At 42.2% G+C, this 17,081-nt stretch overlaps 1 protein-coding gene across 1 annotated transcript; it reads left to right on the plus strand.

Moving 5' to 3' along the window:
- Nucleotides 1–9,098: 9,098 nt before the first annotated feature.
- DMRTB1 (DMRT like family B with proline rich C-terminal 1) lies at nucleotides 9,099–16,569 on the plus strand. The gene is made up of 4 exons (XM_009984025.2): nucleotides 9,099–9,501; nucleotides 11,174–11,406; nucleotides 13,098–13,242; nucleotides 16,466–16,569. Exons 1-4 carry the CDS (start codon nucleotides 9,099–9,101, stop codon nucleotides 16,567–16,569), a joined length of 885 nt encoding a protein of 294 aa, XP_009982327.2.
- Nucleotides 16,570–17,081: the final 512 nt, after the last annotated feature.

Genomic DNA, 17,081 nt, shown 5'->3' on the forward strand with positions numbered 1-17,081 from the left:
TCACCCATAAATAGCCATATCATACTTTATTTAATATCTCAACACAAATATTCATTATAATCTCTATTTTTTACAATAATGGAAACTTGTATATATAAGATTTCCTATAGATGATGATATTTTTATTTGCTTTTTAACAAATTCTTTTTAAAACCGTAACACTTAACAAGTAACACTTGGAAAAATAGAGGACTGAGATATGTGTAGTGACTGGGACTTGTCTGAAGGAAGAATATACACAAATATTTTATTTGAGTTAAGATATTGCCTTATTCCTTTTTTAAAGAAAACTAACGATGTTGTTTTTAATTTGTACTTTTAAAAAGCTGTGTTTTTTTAAGAAATAGATGTTGTGTCTAATTAGTACATATACTGTATCTATCTATCCCTGGTTAATAATTTAAAATACAGTACAGATTTGTACAGTACAGACATGTACAGATTTTCTATTAAAGAGCAAGGAAACCTTTGGATGTCTTCCAGTAAATATTCTGCGAACATTTCTGCCAACTGCAAATAACAGTAACTATCATTAATACTTCAACCTTTAAAAATACAGTATGCTCAAAAAATATCAAACCTGTTTGGTTTTGCATGAGTTCTGAGGCAAAGAATGCTAAAATAAAATACAAATATTGTAAATATGGGATTTCAATTAACTGTGTAGATACACACTTTAGTCAGGAACACTTATCATTACGTAAATTTATTAATTCACTTTATCATACGTAGCCATGTTAGTGTTTTGGTTCCATTAAACATTGAAAGATAAGTCTTCTGTTAAATATATATGAGAATTTTTACTACAGTAGTAGAATACAGCTTGCTCCAATTCGATGTTTTTTTCCATTGCCCATGGAAAACAGGAGTCATATGTTAAGAGACTGGAGTCCTAATAAACTTAAAGACAACAGTCATATGTAAGTTCAGGGCTCTGTGAACTGAGTAGAGTCCCAAATCCGTGAGCTCAATCTACTTTGAAAGCAAACTGTCCTTCAGGAATAGACACATTTCTGGTGGCTGAGGCCGAGGAAGCCTGAGGAAGAGCTCGGCATACCTTGCAGCACGTTACGGCTGAAATACACTCCTTGTGCTGGGATTATTGTACTGATACAATGCAGGCGTTCCTTGCCTCCTCCCAGAAATGCAACTTCTGTCCTCAGTTTAAATGTGCAACGGAAGTAATTTTGAAGAGACTTCAACCTGCGAGTATTTTATTTTAAATAAAATAACAGCTGGTGCTGTTATTTTAAAGATGAAGATAGATACGTAGAAAAACAGAGGACTGCTGTTGTTCAGCCAAAACTAGGGATCATTAACAGGGATCATTGCTCACTAACAGCCACCAGGTAGCAATGACTTCCCATCTCTGCTGACCTTGTATTTCCTTTTATTTCGTATGTATATAGCAGGCATGGGAAATAAGCACATGTCTGAAAGGTTTCAGGCAGCGATGTTACATCTGTGCCCTGGCTGGGTGAAGGCTGCATGGTCTGCTGCTGGGCATTCAGCTGCCCTTTCATTTCTTCCTGCTGTTGTTGAGAGCCAGACCGTGTTGATGGCTGCCCAAAGCGTGGTGCTTCAGAGGAGCTGGGTCTCAGAGCAGAGCAGTCGCCCAGAGGAACAGCCCACTGCTGTGGAAAAAGCTGAAGAGGGGACTGCCCAGAGGAGCCACTGCTGTGTAGGTCAAGCTTTCCCACAGCACAACCCTGCAGCAAAAGGCAACCTTTTGTGACAGGTCCCACAGCTTCAGGGAAGCTGAAGCGATGATTTGGTGTCTTTTTCTATTTGTTTTCTGGAGTTGATCAAACTAAACTTTCCTGACTTCAAATCAGTTTTGGTTTAGATTCGAAGGAAATACTGCTAACAACCTATGGTCTGATTCTGTTATTTCTAAGCTTCATAATAACTTATCTTGCATATAGTTCCATTCATTGTGATGAAAGACAGTCTGGTTTTATGATCACAAAAGACGAAATGCCAAAAAAAGTGCCTCTTTGGTTTCCCGCTTCCTTCCATGGTGAAAATACTTCAGTATGGCTTCACACCAGTGTCCTCTTATCATTTTATCTGTCAAAGCTGCTGGTCAGCCCTCCACTACTTTCCTGTCATCTTTGTCCATAATCTCTGCCGCCACAGGTGATTTGCTGTCCGCTGTTGAATAAGTCTCTCCTTTTATAATTTGCCGCATCAAGGAGGTAGAAGAGGAAGATGTCCTGTCAATGCATCCATTTCATTTTCTATTTCGTTTTTTACTTTCTACATCGTGTTAGTGGACTTTGAAGTTCCAGGAGCCAGCGAGGCAGCTCATCAACGCATTTCATGTTGGAAAGACAGAGAATGCAAGTTGTCTTAACATAGAAAGACAGTACTGTCTGTCAGGGGAGGAGAGCCTTACTTCCTCAATTTGGAGACAGGCAGGCATTCTTTCAACTATATTTTTATGTTTATATTTGCAGAAGTCTTCTCCAGTGAAAATATACCTCAAATATATGTACATATACGGATATATATAGTCTGTATATATAATCTAGAAGGTTCAACTAAATTGGAAAGATTCTGTTGTCATTGTCGGTAGAATTTTATGGAAATAACACAGAAGAGAAAGAATGCCCCTAAACAGCATCCTTCAGTACACCTGGCTGCAATCAGCTAATGCAAATTCATCAATGCTAGTGCTTGGTTTCTCTTCCCCACCACAAACCACGCCTTGTCTCTGATGTATGAGGTTAAGGAGCCAGCAAGAAGCTTTATCACCTCACTGGGAGTCTATCAATTCCCAGAATCATGCCCAAAGATCAGTTGATGTGCTATTGGTATGACACCAGAAACCAATTCTAGCACATATGCCAGAGGTTAATCGTCACTATTCTTGTCTGTTCTCTCTACAAGGTAAACATTTTGATGATAGTCTTCATGCTATGATGATAAGTAACTGCTATTTGGTCATTTCATCTTTGTTTGCTTCATTGAAGTATTTGTGAAGAGTCCACGCTGAAGAGGAAGAAATTATGGCAAACAGCTGTTTTTATTTATTTTGCATTGTTTAAGCTACTTCAGATATTTGAAACCTAATTCAGATGTGAGGTGGAGAAATGCAGTTAGAAAATGTGGGATATATACCACTGTTGACAATCAAAAATGGAATCCTGCCCTCAGCAACTACACTTGATGTTTGTAGTAGTCTTTCAGCTGTCTCCTGCCTCATCCATCCACTAGTGTCGCTTTAGGCTTGCTGACAAGGTAGTGTGACAATTTCAGCACAAAATAGGGGCTAAGCAAAGATGACTCTAAACGGGCCACCCACTTACTTGTGGTAAGCGTGACTGTTTCTGCATAAAATCCCTTTTTTGCTGTTCGGGAGAATTCAAATGTGATTTTGTGGTTTTTGTGTCTAAGAGAATATGACAAGAACTATAGCTGAGGGGAAGGAGAATGAGGACTCTGGATTAAAAATGTGTTTATTTCTCCAGGCAGAAGACTGATTGACAGGCCTAGTGGTATCCAGGCTAAAACTCACTAAATTTGGGAGCTTACTAGACTAAAATGGTGTTGTAACTAAGGCATCCCTGCAGCTGCCATAGCACTAACAGAGCGGACTATTCTTGGGTTTTCAGTTTCTCTTTTGTATTAATGTCTACAAAGGTGACCTTCTAAAGAAACCAAAGATTTCTTCTGAAGGGATAATTAGTAAGTATCTTAGGGGAATATAAGGAAACAATCAGACTTTGATGGTACAGTGATCCTTATTTATTGCAAACTGACTGAACATCCTCCATAGAAGGTTTTTAGCATAGATGTATTTTTTCTAGATAGAGATTTTTAAACACTCCATCACTTATTTGGGGAAAGGACCTGCTAGTGCGTATTTATGTCTGCCTCATTCCTTTCCCCTTAGTATTTTATTTCCTGCTTATGTGGGAGATATGTTAATGCAGGATAAGAACTGTTATGTGTTTTCTTCCCTTGCTGGGGTTGATTACTCTCCTGGTCCACCCTGCGCTTCTGGTACACATGAAATAACCAGATCACAGACTTTCCAGTTTAATCACTTTTGCTTTTCTCTTAAATAAAGATCTTGTTACAACAAACAAACAGCAGTCACAGTAATGAAGTCTCTATTGTTAGTATTTAAGAACTAAGTTTTCCTATTACATATGAAAAAGATTCGCAATTTCAAGTACTCAAGCTTTATTTTAGTTGTGTTTGTTAAGGAAACCAGAAGTGCTTTGCATAACTTTTATAAATTTTTAAGATTTAAACTTATATATGAATTCCATCCAATTTTCTCTGATCATAGCACAGAGTTTCACCTTTTTGATACAGCAGATGAAAATCAACATCTAATTGTGCCTCATCTAAAACTTATGTAACGACACCAAAAAAATCCACCCCACTGGAATTCCTGTTTGAATTGCTGAAGATAACATGTTAAAGTAAAGGAATTGACACTGAAAAAAGAATTGAAAAGGTAAATCTGTTGATATGAATGTAAACAACTTAACTGGAACTAGTTTTAAAAACCACATTTTAGCCATTTCAAATCTTAAGGTAGACATGATCTAATCATACTGAACTGTGTCCATCCTGCACTTGTCCTCACATCTAAAAAACCTGTTTGCTACAGTACAATTTCACTGTGATTAGAAAGGTGGAAAATACAGTCTACAGAAGTGTCTCGAAGAACTTTATTCACTGTCATGCAGGCTCGCTTTGGGCAGGATTAGACAGCCTCGTAAGCATGCCAGCAGATAGCTGAACCTTGCAATTCTGTGACAAATATCATTGATGGGTATGCACTAGTGTTAGCTCAACAGTGAAAGGGGCATTTTGTCACGCAGGACAGTCAGAAGATGTTTAAAAGGCTTCGATGGTTTTTATAAGGAGTTTCTAAATATGAGGATGACTACAGAAGAAAGCATGAAGGTGTGTTATCAATGCTACTTAGTAAAATGATATTCTGGTCCGGTGAAGGTGAGAGTCCACATGTTGACGGTGAACATGAGCTGATAGGTATGACAGGGATAAAATGTGAAAGGGATTTTTCTTCCCTTCTGAAAGGGAAGAGAAGCAGCATGTAACTAATGCAAAAGAGAAGTGGGAGGAAGGCAAAGGGATACACAACATAATCCAGAACAATCCTTGCTGAAGGCTTCTGAGGGTGTAAGGGTGGGAAAAGATTGCACATATGGAGTTCAGAGCAAAGAATACTACAGTATCCTAATCTAGACAGGAGAGGAAGGAAGCCTGGTTTTCTAGCCACATGGATGGACAGAAGAGACATATATGTTCGAGATAGCCAAGCTATATTTTAATGAACACCAGGGATGCGTGAGGTGAAAATACCTTCTTCCCAGCAACAACACTGGGAAGGGAGTACTGATATCAGTTCCTTGGCAGTTTTGAGAAGATTTCTTGCCAGCCTGTGGGCCAGACCTGACTAGAGATGTCCAGTGAGGAACTGGGAAATTAACAGGCAAGCTAATCAGCCAGTGCAGGAAGCCACGGTAGCCTCCCTGTAAACCCAAAAGTGAGTGATGCCAGGAGATCAGTTACCAATCCACAGGTGGAGTCAAGGTATTTGTTAAGATTGGATAACAGAATGGGGCTGGGGCTGGGGTGGTGGGGCGCGTCTGAAGCCTAGCTAGTCCTCTGTGGGCAGTTCTGCCTGTGCAGGTAAATGTCCTCATGTTGATTATACCACAACTGATAACCATAAACATGAGACTAATCAGTTATAATGTAGAAGAGCTGATAATACTATCATTATATCATTCTTTATATAATGACTTATGCAGTACATAATGGACACTTCCAAACTACTAAGATAACTTTTCAAGAGAGGATTTTATCTTCATAGGTGATGTCTTAAAAATGCAAAAGATATTCTTGGTTGTTATGCTTACAAAAACATTTATTTTGAACCAAGTTTGCAGGTATTTGTTAATGGAGATCTCAGACTGAACAAATTTCTTGATTATGTTGCTATTGCTCTGTGAAATGTCAAATCTAAGCAGAACAATTTCCTTGCCAAAAAACATTTACTGCGTAAAACGTTAACTGAAAAGTCTGAGAAGGAGGAAAAAGCAAACCCCAATTTTCTGCTATTCAATTTAAAGGTAGACAGTCTTTTGATTTGTTCCCTTTTAGCTAAATCATTGTTTTTCTTCACTATTTCACGTACAAAGCAAACTGCATACTAAACCCACACACTTTATACAATTCAGAAGTTGGAAAGAAGTAGAGACATTATTGCTATTGATTTCAATAACATGAAATCAGCAGGTTGCTTTCCTTTCATTTTGGCAAGATAATAATTCTTATAAATGCTATTTTAATACAGAACTCTGTCTGTACACACTTTATGTTACAGTTATCTCACCATACGTTACATAAAATGCTAGGGTAAAGTAAGTTTTAGAGAAAGGAGTCTTTATTATGCCTCATTTTTTTTTCAAATATGAATAAAGGTGAAAATTGTAAGAAATGAAGCTGCATCCACATACAATTCTACATCTCACTCCAAAAATTTATTTTGAAATTGTTCTGTCTTCTCTTTTTGATGGTCTTGCTAATGGTATGTGATAAGCTAAATCAAATGTATATATAAACACCTCACAGGAATGGAATAGGAGAATTCTTTGAACTGTTTGCAGAAATAAATATTTACCTAACAAGCAAAATAAAATGTTCACTTTTCTATAAAAAACAAGTCTAGTTACTCTTGAAACAAACTATATGGAGAGTGTAATAAATCATGAATGCTTAGGTGAAAGTTGTTCAAAAGAAAAATTCAAAAGACATGGTTTATTAATGGAGAAACTATTCCAGCCCATGGCTGGTATACCTTTTTTGACAGAGAAGAGAGATAAATTTAAGTCTGTTTGAGTAAATGTCTCAAATAGTAGCATTATATGACTCAGAATAGAAAATTACTGGAGAAAATGTACATAGCCTACCTTTCCTCTCCACTGCTTAAGTATCAAAATGAACACAGATTGTGTTATCTACGGAAAAATATAACTAGTTTTTTAACGTGTCATCCATCTTCTTTCATTCTACAGCTAAATAGGCATATCCTCAACATACAGCAAAAATGCAGAGCACAAAATTAGGAATATACTATCTGCCTATATTTGATACAGCGTTTAGAATGATTACAGGAACATCAAGGCCCTGCCACAAGCGAGTAGCACTTTAAGACTACATTTAAAAGGAGCTTCTATTAAAGGCATTTCGACCAAGCACCATTCTGAACTGGAAGAAATGGTATCATTTTCAGGTCAAATTTTCAAAGATATTTAGCCACAACGCACACATGCCCATGCACAGGAAGCTGGCTTTCTAGACAACGTTTCAGAAGTCTTCTGGGGAAAATGATCTGCGACTGAGGACAGGGAGCTGATTATGTTTGCCGTACGTGCTTTGCCGCCTCCCGCTCACAAAAGGAGCTGCTGTGCCTGCAATCAATCCAGCACCCGCCTTCCTACAGAGCACGGTGGTCGTCTCTGCTCCATGGCCTGCTGCGTGCCTGCACAGATGTGGCCTTGCTCCTGCACAGGATCCCTGAATGCATGGGTGCAAAGGCATGGCTGAGAGCCCCTCAGAAAAAGCAGCTACCAAAGACTCAAGTCTGCAACTGGGATAGCAAAATCTGCAGGCTGGGATTGCTGCTGTGCTGGGTGGTCTAGGGATTGTGTGCATTTGTGGGTTTTGGTCTGAATTGCTTTCAAGAGCAAGTCTGGGCTTGTATGGTGGTATTGCTCTTAGGAAAACATCTCCCCAGGAGACGAAATCATACTGGAAACCTGCAAGACTCAGACACAAAGTCCTACTGGGTCTTTTGCAAAGGGACAAGCCTGAATCTAGGCTGAGCCTTGGGGGTTTGCAGGGCGCAGGGGCTGGCTGCTGAGGCAAACCACACTTTCACCAAATCTCTTAAAGGGTTTGCTCTGCCAAGGCCTCACCTCTCCAGACATTGAGGGGTGCACCCAAGTCTTGCAGGACGGTTTGCTCCAAGGGAAAGGCTTCTGCAAGGCTGCTGTGAAACATACTCTGTTGCCTATTAGAATTGTTTCAGAGCAGTGGGCAGATGTTACCTGGTTCTCTTGAAACTAATTAGTAAAACACTTCACAACTACTTGGTGGTTTATTTTATGGTATTCTCTTTAATGTAGAAAAAGCTATTGGCATCTCAGGATTTGAAAATAGAATTAGCTATTGCATATGTGAGAAAGATCGATCATCTCATTGCAAAGTGGAGAGTTTTCTCCTGGAAATGGGCTACTGTGTAAACCATGGTTTTGTAGCTACCAGCAGTAACAAATAACAAGTGCTTTCTAAGTACTGCTGAAACTGGAGCATTCCTGTATTTCTAATTGTAAGCCTCTCTTTGTTCCCAGAGAATAAGGAATTCTGAGGAAAGGAAACAGGTCTTTTGAATGACATATGCTTTCTGCCTTCATCTTAGTACCTTGTTTTGAGAAACAGAACGATGAACAGTCTTTTTTTTTTCTGCTGAGGCAGTCACTCTCCTCCTGATCAAGAGAAGCATACTGCAAATTGGAAACAAAATGGAACTGAAATCTTGTGCATATTAAAAGCAAATGCATGAGAAGTATGAAACTAAGTGTGGATGTCAAAGTGCTGAAAAGGAAAACTATCACTACAGGCAGTAGTGTAAAGGACACCGCGTTTCTTGCCCATGCACACCCCCGCCTGTCCAAAACTCCCCATCTCTGCACACACCAGCACAGGGAAATGTACTAAAACGTGCGGCACGTTCCACTCTGCTCCTGGAGACACAGTCCCTGCTCTGTCTCTTCCTCCAGCCCCCATGGCCGAGGCCTGGCTCCAGCCCACGCCAGGGGGAGGTGGGCAGGTACAGCCATGCCTGGCTGCGGGCGGGGGAGCCTGCGGGGCCAGGGCAGCTCCTGTGCTGCAGGCTCCCCAGGGCAGGGATTCCCCACCCGCAGCGTGGGCTCTCCTGCCCCGCCTGCCAGGTTGCTACATGCTGGGGCAGCAGTGGCCATGCCCTATATAAGAGCCCTGCGGAGCCTGCCTGGGGGTGCCTGGTGCTTGGCCAGCAGTGCTGTGCCATGGAGGCCGAGGAGGCTGCAGCAGTGGCGGCGAAGGCAGCGCTGCGGACCCCGAAGTGCTCCCGCTGCCGCAACCACGGCTTCGTGGTGCCGGTGAAGGGCCACGCTGGCCACTGCCGCTGGAAGCTCTGCCTGTGCGACAAGTGCTCCCTCATCACCGAGCGCCAGAAGATCATGGCGGCCCAGAAGGCCCTGCGGCAGCAGATGCCAGACCCCCCGACCGGGGTGGCCTCGGGCCCCATTCCCCCAGGCGAAGGCCCCGGGGTGGCCGCCGGGGTGGCCAGTGCCCCCGAGCAGAGTGGCCATGAAGAGATGAAGGGTACCCAGCCCGGCAGCAGCAGCAAAGGCATGGCATGCAGGGGGCCGCCGCTGCCTCCCAGCGGCCCTCCCTTCTGGGACTACGGTAAGGACCTGTCCCCAGAGCCTCTTCCCCTCTCCTGCCATCTTTCTTTCCATGTTCATCTCCCTCTTCGCCCCATCAAACACTGCCACTTGTGCAGTTTGCACCCAGCCGATTCCTCAGGCTCCAGCTCCCTGGAGAGCCATTCCTGCTGCCTCTCCCTCTTTCCTTCCTCAATGGACACAGGTACCCAACGTGCATGTTTAACATGCAAGCGTGCATTTATTGTCCCTTTTGCAGGGTCTGCAGAGCAGCTCTGCAGTGGCAGGAGCAACGTGCTCCGCCTTGCCCCTCACTGCAAAGTTGAAGCTTAAGCAAGTGGCTTTTCTCCGGGGGGGGGGAACCAAGCTGTGATCCAGGGTGCACTGCAGGTGCTCCTGCGTGTTTCTCTGAGTGCTGGCTCACTGTTTGTAAATTCACAGCAACAGAAATGCTAAAAAACTCAGCGATGGCAGGTGAGTGGGGAAGTTACTGCTGCAGTTGCCTGAAGCAAGCATTTTATGATAGCACTGTAAAAGAGAGAGACCTTTTGGCCTTAATTCCTCTAGCAAAGACTGAACTTGGCTGGGATCGCTTGGTGTAAAAGTGCATTTGGTATTTAAGAGAACAGCATAGATTTTGCAGGTGGAACAGTTGTATGGTCTGTAACCTCTTAAATTGCTTCCTTTAATAGAGTTTTTCATGTGACTTGCCTAGTTTATTACTATTTATTACAGTAACTTCATACTCTTACTATTTACTATAGTAATTTTATGGAAATCCCTACTGACTGCAGTAGTCATTAGTCTGAGCCTCTGGAGAGTTGGCAGCCTGTGAGACAAAATGCTCTTCTGAGAAGCCCAGAGGAAAGAGTCATTTTGGACATCTCTAGTTCCCACTTAATCTGTCAATAACTGTTCTCCTTTTTTTTTTAGATTTATTTCCTTAGAAAATTATGTTTGTGGATGGTGCTAGATATACATGTGCCTGTCAGTCCTTCCCTTAATAACATTTTTAACCTGCTGACCGATTTAAAATAAAAAGGTTAGGGATGAATAGTAAAATTCTAGTACTCCAGAAGTCGACCTACTCTGGAATCTAATTCTTCCACTTCTCTACCAACAGGAGGATGTGCAGACAAGACAGACCCTATTTGTATCTAAATTACCACTCTCTTTTTTTAAGACTTCAGAGAGGCCATATGAGATTCCAGATGCAAGATAAAAACCAAAGGAAGTAACTGACTCCTGCATCTGAAATTGCCTGTGTATGTCCCTAAAATAGAGCCTTTATCCGTAAATTAACTTGAGAAGTGACCAATAGGACTAAAGTTAGAACTCAATTTCTGTAGACTTTTGTTTTAAGCTCTGCTAGAGTTAAAAGTCTTAAGGTAGGTTGTTTTGCTGTTGCTGATGAACTGAAAGAATAAGACTCTGCAGCCAGTGCTTTACTAAGGACTAGCTTCACAATGCACAAGGCAGAAAAGAACGCAGATCATTCTGCGTTATGGTATTGTCTGCTGCACCTTTCCTTAGTTCCTTAAAAAATCACAAAATAAATTCATAAGGAGATTAACATGAAACCAAAGGGCCAGAGTCTCCTGCCTGAAAGTGGAATTTTGTCCTGCAGCTAATTCTACTGAACTCCATAGAATTACATGGATTCTTATATTTGTTCTTTTCTCATTGTTCCCTAGCTCACCCTGCTTTTCCTCCAGAATACATGGTCAACCCAGAATACCTGGAGAGAGAACCTCCGAAAGTGTACCCTGGGTACTCTGGGGTATATCCTTACCACCCATTTCCCATGGGATTTGCCATCAATCAGTCAAGCTGTAGGGGAGCGCCATCACCTCCAGGGATATCACTTCAGAGAGGATTCCGACATATTCCTAGCAACTATGGGCCAGGGAATGCAGCTTCTGTGCCAGTAAGTAGCGACCTTTTAATTGCCTCTGGAAATACTGCTGTCTTTACTCTTAGCTGACTTCTTGCTGTTAAAGTACCCATGAAAAGTTATCCTGCTTATCAGTTACTTCACAGCGTTTTGATATATTATGCTGAAAAAACATTAGAAGAAGGTGATGTTAATAGTCTGACCTGAACCCAGAAGAGCAAACCCATGCCCTTGCAAGGGGCCAGATTTCGTGAAGTGTTTTGGGGCTTATACGGCCTGCTAACATCTGCAAAAGCCTTTTGGCATGATGGCAGTTGGACACTTAAGATGGTCATGTTGTGCCAGCGTAGATGGCAAAGAATGTGCATTGGGAGGTTCCTCTTCTTCCATGCAGGAAAAATCTAACAGGGAAGGAAAAATCTAATGGGGAAGGAGAGTGTCAGGGCTTGGCCAAGGCACCACAGCTGCAGAGAAGAACAGGGAAAATCAGCTTCCTCAAGGAAGTGAATCAGTGTGGCCATATATTTCTGTTTTGAGACATTTGGTTTCTCAAAACCAGTGGAAAATTGTTGTGGTTAACAGAAGTTTCCAATGAAAAATGATGTTTAGCATGATAGGGCCCACACCTTCAAGCCATACAGACAGGTAAGAAACAAGATGATAAATTGCCTGTCAGTTGTAATGATGTGTGTGGGCACTTTGGGTTCCTTTCAGTATTACCTGTCATGTTGGTTTAAACTGGTGGTGTCCAGTTTTTATGCCACAGTTGGACATATTACCAGATTTCCAGCTGCCATGCGCCATTCTGTCTGCATTGAGGACAATTCATCAGTTCACGTTCAGGTAGAGTGATGCACCTCAAGAATAGTAGATTTATTATGCTTGCATGGAAATTCCCTGTCACATTTTAGGGGTTATTGAGAAAAAGTGTGGCTAGCAGCAGTCTGAGGTCCAGACAAATTATGCTGGTTGGCTGGATATACACAGGTTGGGAAATGTCTTGTATAGACCGTCACTGTATGTGGCTTTGAACCTAATTTTTAACTGTCCTGAAACAGATGGAAAGATCTCATACAAGTTCAATCTATACCAGGGCGCATGGCCAGAACTAAGAGAAAAATGCTCCTGTTTCTCTGATGCTAGTGTTTCTGAGGGATGGAAATACCCCCTTGCACATGGAATGAGTTTTATCATGCTCTTTACAGGTCTGGTTACCACAAAAGACCAGGGCTGTGGGGCACCCTGTGGTGCACACCAGCCCCTCAGTGTAGGCCGAGCCACTCACTTCACTGGGCTCAGACGAGAATCCATAACTAGCAGGGAGGTGGTGGCAAGCAGCATTTTCTGAGGTTGCCTCTCCTATTGTGTGAAGACTTCAGACTTGTTCAGTGGCAAGTGCACTGGGCCAGTGGTGAAGGTGAGCTACCTCTGGTGTAAACCAGCTGCTCTAAATGAGATGCCAGAACAGGTGACGAGGACTCAGAAGGTCAGTTTCAGCTGAGACATGGCCTGAGAAGCTGCTACTTCTCAGTTTCAGCAAGTTACACTATGCACAGGCTTTGCACATGCTAATACGTGCACAGATGTGGTAGCATATGACTACAAAATGGACAAAAAATGTAAAATTCACAGGTAAAAATTGAAACAGAAATTGTTTGATACTGCAGACATATCCTGGAGAGAGTCTTTAGATGGAAGATGCTTTGCTTCATGTATTTCTGCAGATTCCAGATGGAGGTGGAGATTTCCATCAAGGATACTACACTCCTCTGCCTCAGTTCATCCCACCAAGTTTTCTGCCAGGGATTCATTACATTCCACCCCCCCTTTCACTGAACGTGTTGACTGAAACAGCCAAGGAAGCACATGGTCAGTATGAGATGAGCCCTGTTTTCACCTGGTTTCAGTACCTAACCGCAGAGTCGGAAGCCCCAAGAGACCCTGATTCTAGCTCGATTTCAAGGTTTCACAGGTCACTGTGATGGAGCCAGGACTGAGATCCTTAAGTCCTAGGATAGATTTCGAGCTTGTACAGCTCTGGGAAGGGCTGGTGTAGGGAAAGCAGCCTGACATGCTTGGGCTTTCCAGCTGACAAGCACTTCAATCTCACGCAGACGTTGGGGCCCCCACCTCAGAGCCATTCCAGAATATGATCTGCTGATGTTCTCACAATGAAAATATTTTCCTAAATGGCTAGTTTAAGGGACATATTTTAAAAACTATTTGGCTCTGTTGCAATTTAGACAAAATATTAAAAAAAAATGCGGACTAACACTGTAGCATGAACAATATGAAATTCTTGCTCATCTGAAAATCCTACATTTTAATTACTGTAAATGAAAGATCGAATCTTCAATCTCAATTTTTTTTATTGAATCTCACAGGATTTTAAATTTCTGGCACAGGCTAAGTCTTTGTGCCCCTCTCTTTTGGGTCTCTTTCATGTATTGTGCGTACATGTAGACATATTTGTGATTTTATTTGCAAGTTTTTTATTTGGCTGCAGCCAGCTGTGACCACAAGAGGGTAGAGCTGCTCAGAGAATTAACCGCTCGCACTGGATGAGTGAACAACCAGTTTTATTTTAAATTCTTTTTGAAAATGCAGATAAATGAATACAACTTTATTTCTCTTCCCAAACATAAGAATAAAAAATTGTTAATCTGACTATTTATGAAACAGATTACAATAATTGGCCAGTGAAAAATCGTATCTCTTGTGTAAGAGGGAGGAGAAATAGAGGAGTGTAATTATCTCATTTGAATTGAAAAGCTGTTGATGGTGGTTATGTGGGACAAAATATAAGTTGGGGAGTTTTTGGCCTGGTCTCTCAACAACATAAGGCTCATGCCATCTCGTTTTCTGTTCATGTCAGTCCTCTGATAGCTTTTCAACCCATTAGTTATTTCAGCCAAACATATCTGTTTTGATCACAGGCCTCCACAACATTGCTCTGCAAGGGAAACAGATGCCTCCCACAAAACGGTTTGTTTGCAGCCATGGCGTGGTGTTTGGCTGGCTGTCAGCTTGCACTCAGTCCTGACTGACGTGTGTGTACCTTGGCCAACAACCAAGCACCTGCCAGTCAGCCCAGCAGTGGGCACATATCTTCAGGGCAGTCAGAGCATACCTGCTTCTTGTCTGGCTGGAAAGCCAAAGAAAAGTAAAGCAGGAGATGTGATGGGCAAGGGGAATATGAAGAATATGGCAGTGTGGGGCATGTATAGACATCGTAGAAATGTAAAATTATTTTAAGATACTGAGAAAGGCATTAGGACTTCAATGCTGCATGTAGGAGATTCTGGTGTACTGGATGTGAAATAATAGGGGCTGAGTTTGAGGGGAAGAGAGGAAACTGAGGGCTGGCAGGCAAATGAAAAAGTGTATGTGAGGATTAATGGGTTTTGTGATTTGGAGGAGACAGAAGATCTGGGGGATACTGCAGTGGCAGAGAACCTGTAGGGAGCTGCAGCTATTCTGTTGGAGTGTGTGGGAAAGGGAAGTAACTGGGAGTAGCAGACAAACATGGGGGACATGGAGAGAAGTAGTAGTATTGCGTGAGGAAAGCAGAGGAAATCCAGCCCTGTATTGATAGAGTGAAGTTGTATAGGCCAAAGCATCATGAAAACGGGCAACTTTGATAGAGAAGGGAGGTCATGAGAGCACCTCCCCAGGGAGCAAAATGCCATCTGATGACCTCAGCCCTTATTTAGGGAAATCACAACCCAGGCACAGAGCCATAGGAAACAATGCATCATGCATTGTGCTGCTCAGAGAACAATCCAGTTTTCTCAGTACTACAGAGAAAGTACAAATTAATTCCACTACATAGCATTTATGCTCCAGGATATGTAGGAATTTGCACTGTGACCCAGGAAGGGAAGATAACTCCTGTACGAGGTCATATACAAAATAGCCTTCCAGCAGAAGATGCAGATGTAGATGGAAGCTACAGTGAAACTAATAATTCTTTGATACTGGTATTCAAGATGCTTGAAAAAAAGAGAAAAGCTGGAACATTTAGTGCATAGGGATGTGTTAGGATTGTATCATGTCTTTTTTCCCAAGAAAGGAACTGACTGAAACCTGCAATTAGACTTGGTTACATCCTTCCTCCAGAGACCTCCAGAATTGAGGTGAAATAGGCTTTCTGGAAAGACTGTTGCAGGAAAATGGATATACAAAACTCTAGTAGGGGACTACTGGTGAGAAGAAATGTCTGTGACCTCTGCCCCGAAATGAATCTGAGATACAATAAAAATCTGAGACAAATGAAAAAAAAACCCACAACCAAGTCCTATCTGAAGATTTTCCAAGGCTAGAAGCTGCTGCCAGATCAGTTTGAGTCAATAGTTGCCTACAGTTGAATGACTGAGGCCAGTTACGTTTACAACAGTGATGTGAGGTATAGGCCATGTTGTTACACAATTTCATGCAGTATTGACTAGTAATGCTATGGAGATTTGACAAAATAAACACAAGGTATGTCCAGTAAAACAGGCAGTACAGAATCTGAGGATAGAGTCTGATGGCAGATTGCTGGCTTTCTAAAAGAGCAAGCCACAGAAAAACAAACAAAACCCCAAGTCTCCTGTGAGGAAATGAGGGAGCTTTTCATGCAAATTGGCAAGTAAATACTTTATGAAATGAAAATCCCTAGTTGGATCTGACAAAGGGATTATTTAGTCTGTCAAGGCCTTTGAGAATTCACAGGAGTGTTAAAAAGGCATGGCATAGATTCCCTGTGGTTAAATGGGCAAAAGAGTCTGTCTCATACTTCCAGTGCAGCTTCAACACTTGCCAACTCGAAGCACTCCTGCTACATTTCTTTAAGCATGGCTGAAACAACCAACTGCTGTCTGAAGTGCAGTGTCTTGGTCTGGAGAGCTGCAGCTCCTGATGTCATGTGCCTTCGAATTAACTGGGTTGAAAACCAAACTGGATTGACAAGTGTCATTGTGCATTGAGAATTTACCACTGGAAATGTGACTGATACCAGGTGTAATGCACACTGAAATACAGGGTTTGGGGGTTTTGGCTCGTTTGTTTGTGTTTAATGCCGACCTTTTTCTATTCTTCATTTTTATTTCAGCTACTGAAGCTGACAGTCAGGATTCAGGGATGGTTCATGAACCTGGCCAACCATCTTCCCCAGAAGAAACAAACGGAGACCAGTCTGTATATTCTAAACAGTAAATGGGCTGGAGAAGAGCTGAGTAGCAGGCAGCGCTGTTTGCATTCCTGAGGAGAGCGTTAGTTCATATGAGGGTAGAGTGACGCTTGGTCACTGAGCAGTCACAACACCTAGAAAGGGCTTAGTCCTCTGTCTCACTTTGTGTTGGAGCTACCAGGCTCACAGCTCTGCCTCCTTAGCACTGCATAGTCCTTGTTCCTAAAAGAGGTTTTCCAGAGCTATGATAAATCCCTTCCCCCTTAAGCAGGTGGAAGCGACAAATGATTGTGACACTGAATTTGATCCCTTTGCTGAGGCTGGATGGCTCCCTGACTTTGAAGTCTCTGAGCCATGTACATTATGTAGTCTTCTCATGTTCATGACAGTAGTCAGAATTGTGTTTGTATATCAATTTGCTGTAAAGGCAACCCGGTTCTGAATACTATGGAAGAGTTAAGCGATGCGGAGCCTGAAGACTGAGTGAAAGAGGACGGGAACACAGTCGGGGCTGCTGATTCACTTGGTTACCTAAGAA

The sequence above is a fragment of the Tauraco erythrolophus genome, chromosome 10 (genome assembly GCF_009769465.1).
Source record: "Tauraco erythrolophus isolate bTauEry1 chromosome 10, bTauEry1.pri, whole genome shotgun sequence".
NCBI lineage: Eukaryota > Metazoa > Chordata > Aves > Musophagiformes > Musophagidae > Tauraco > Tauraco erythrolophus.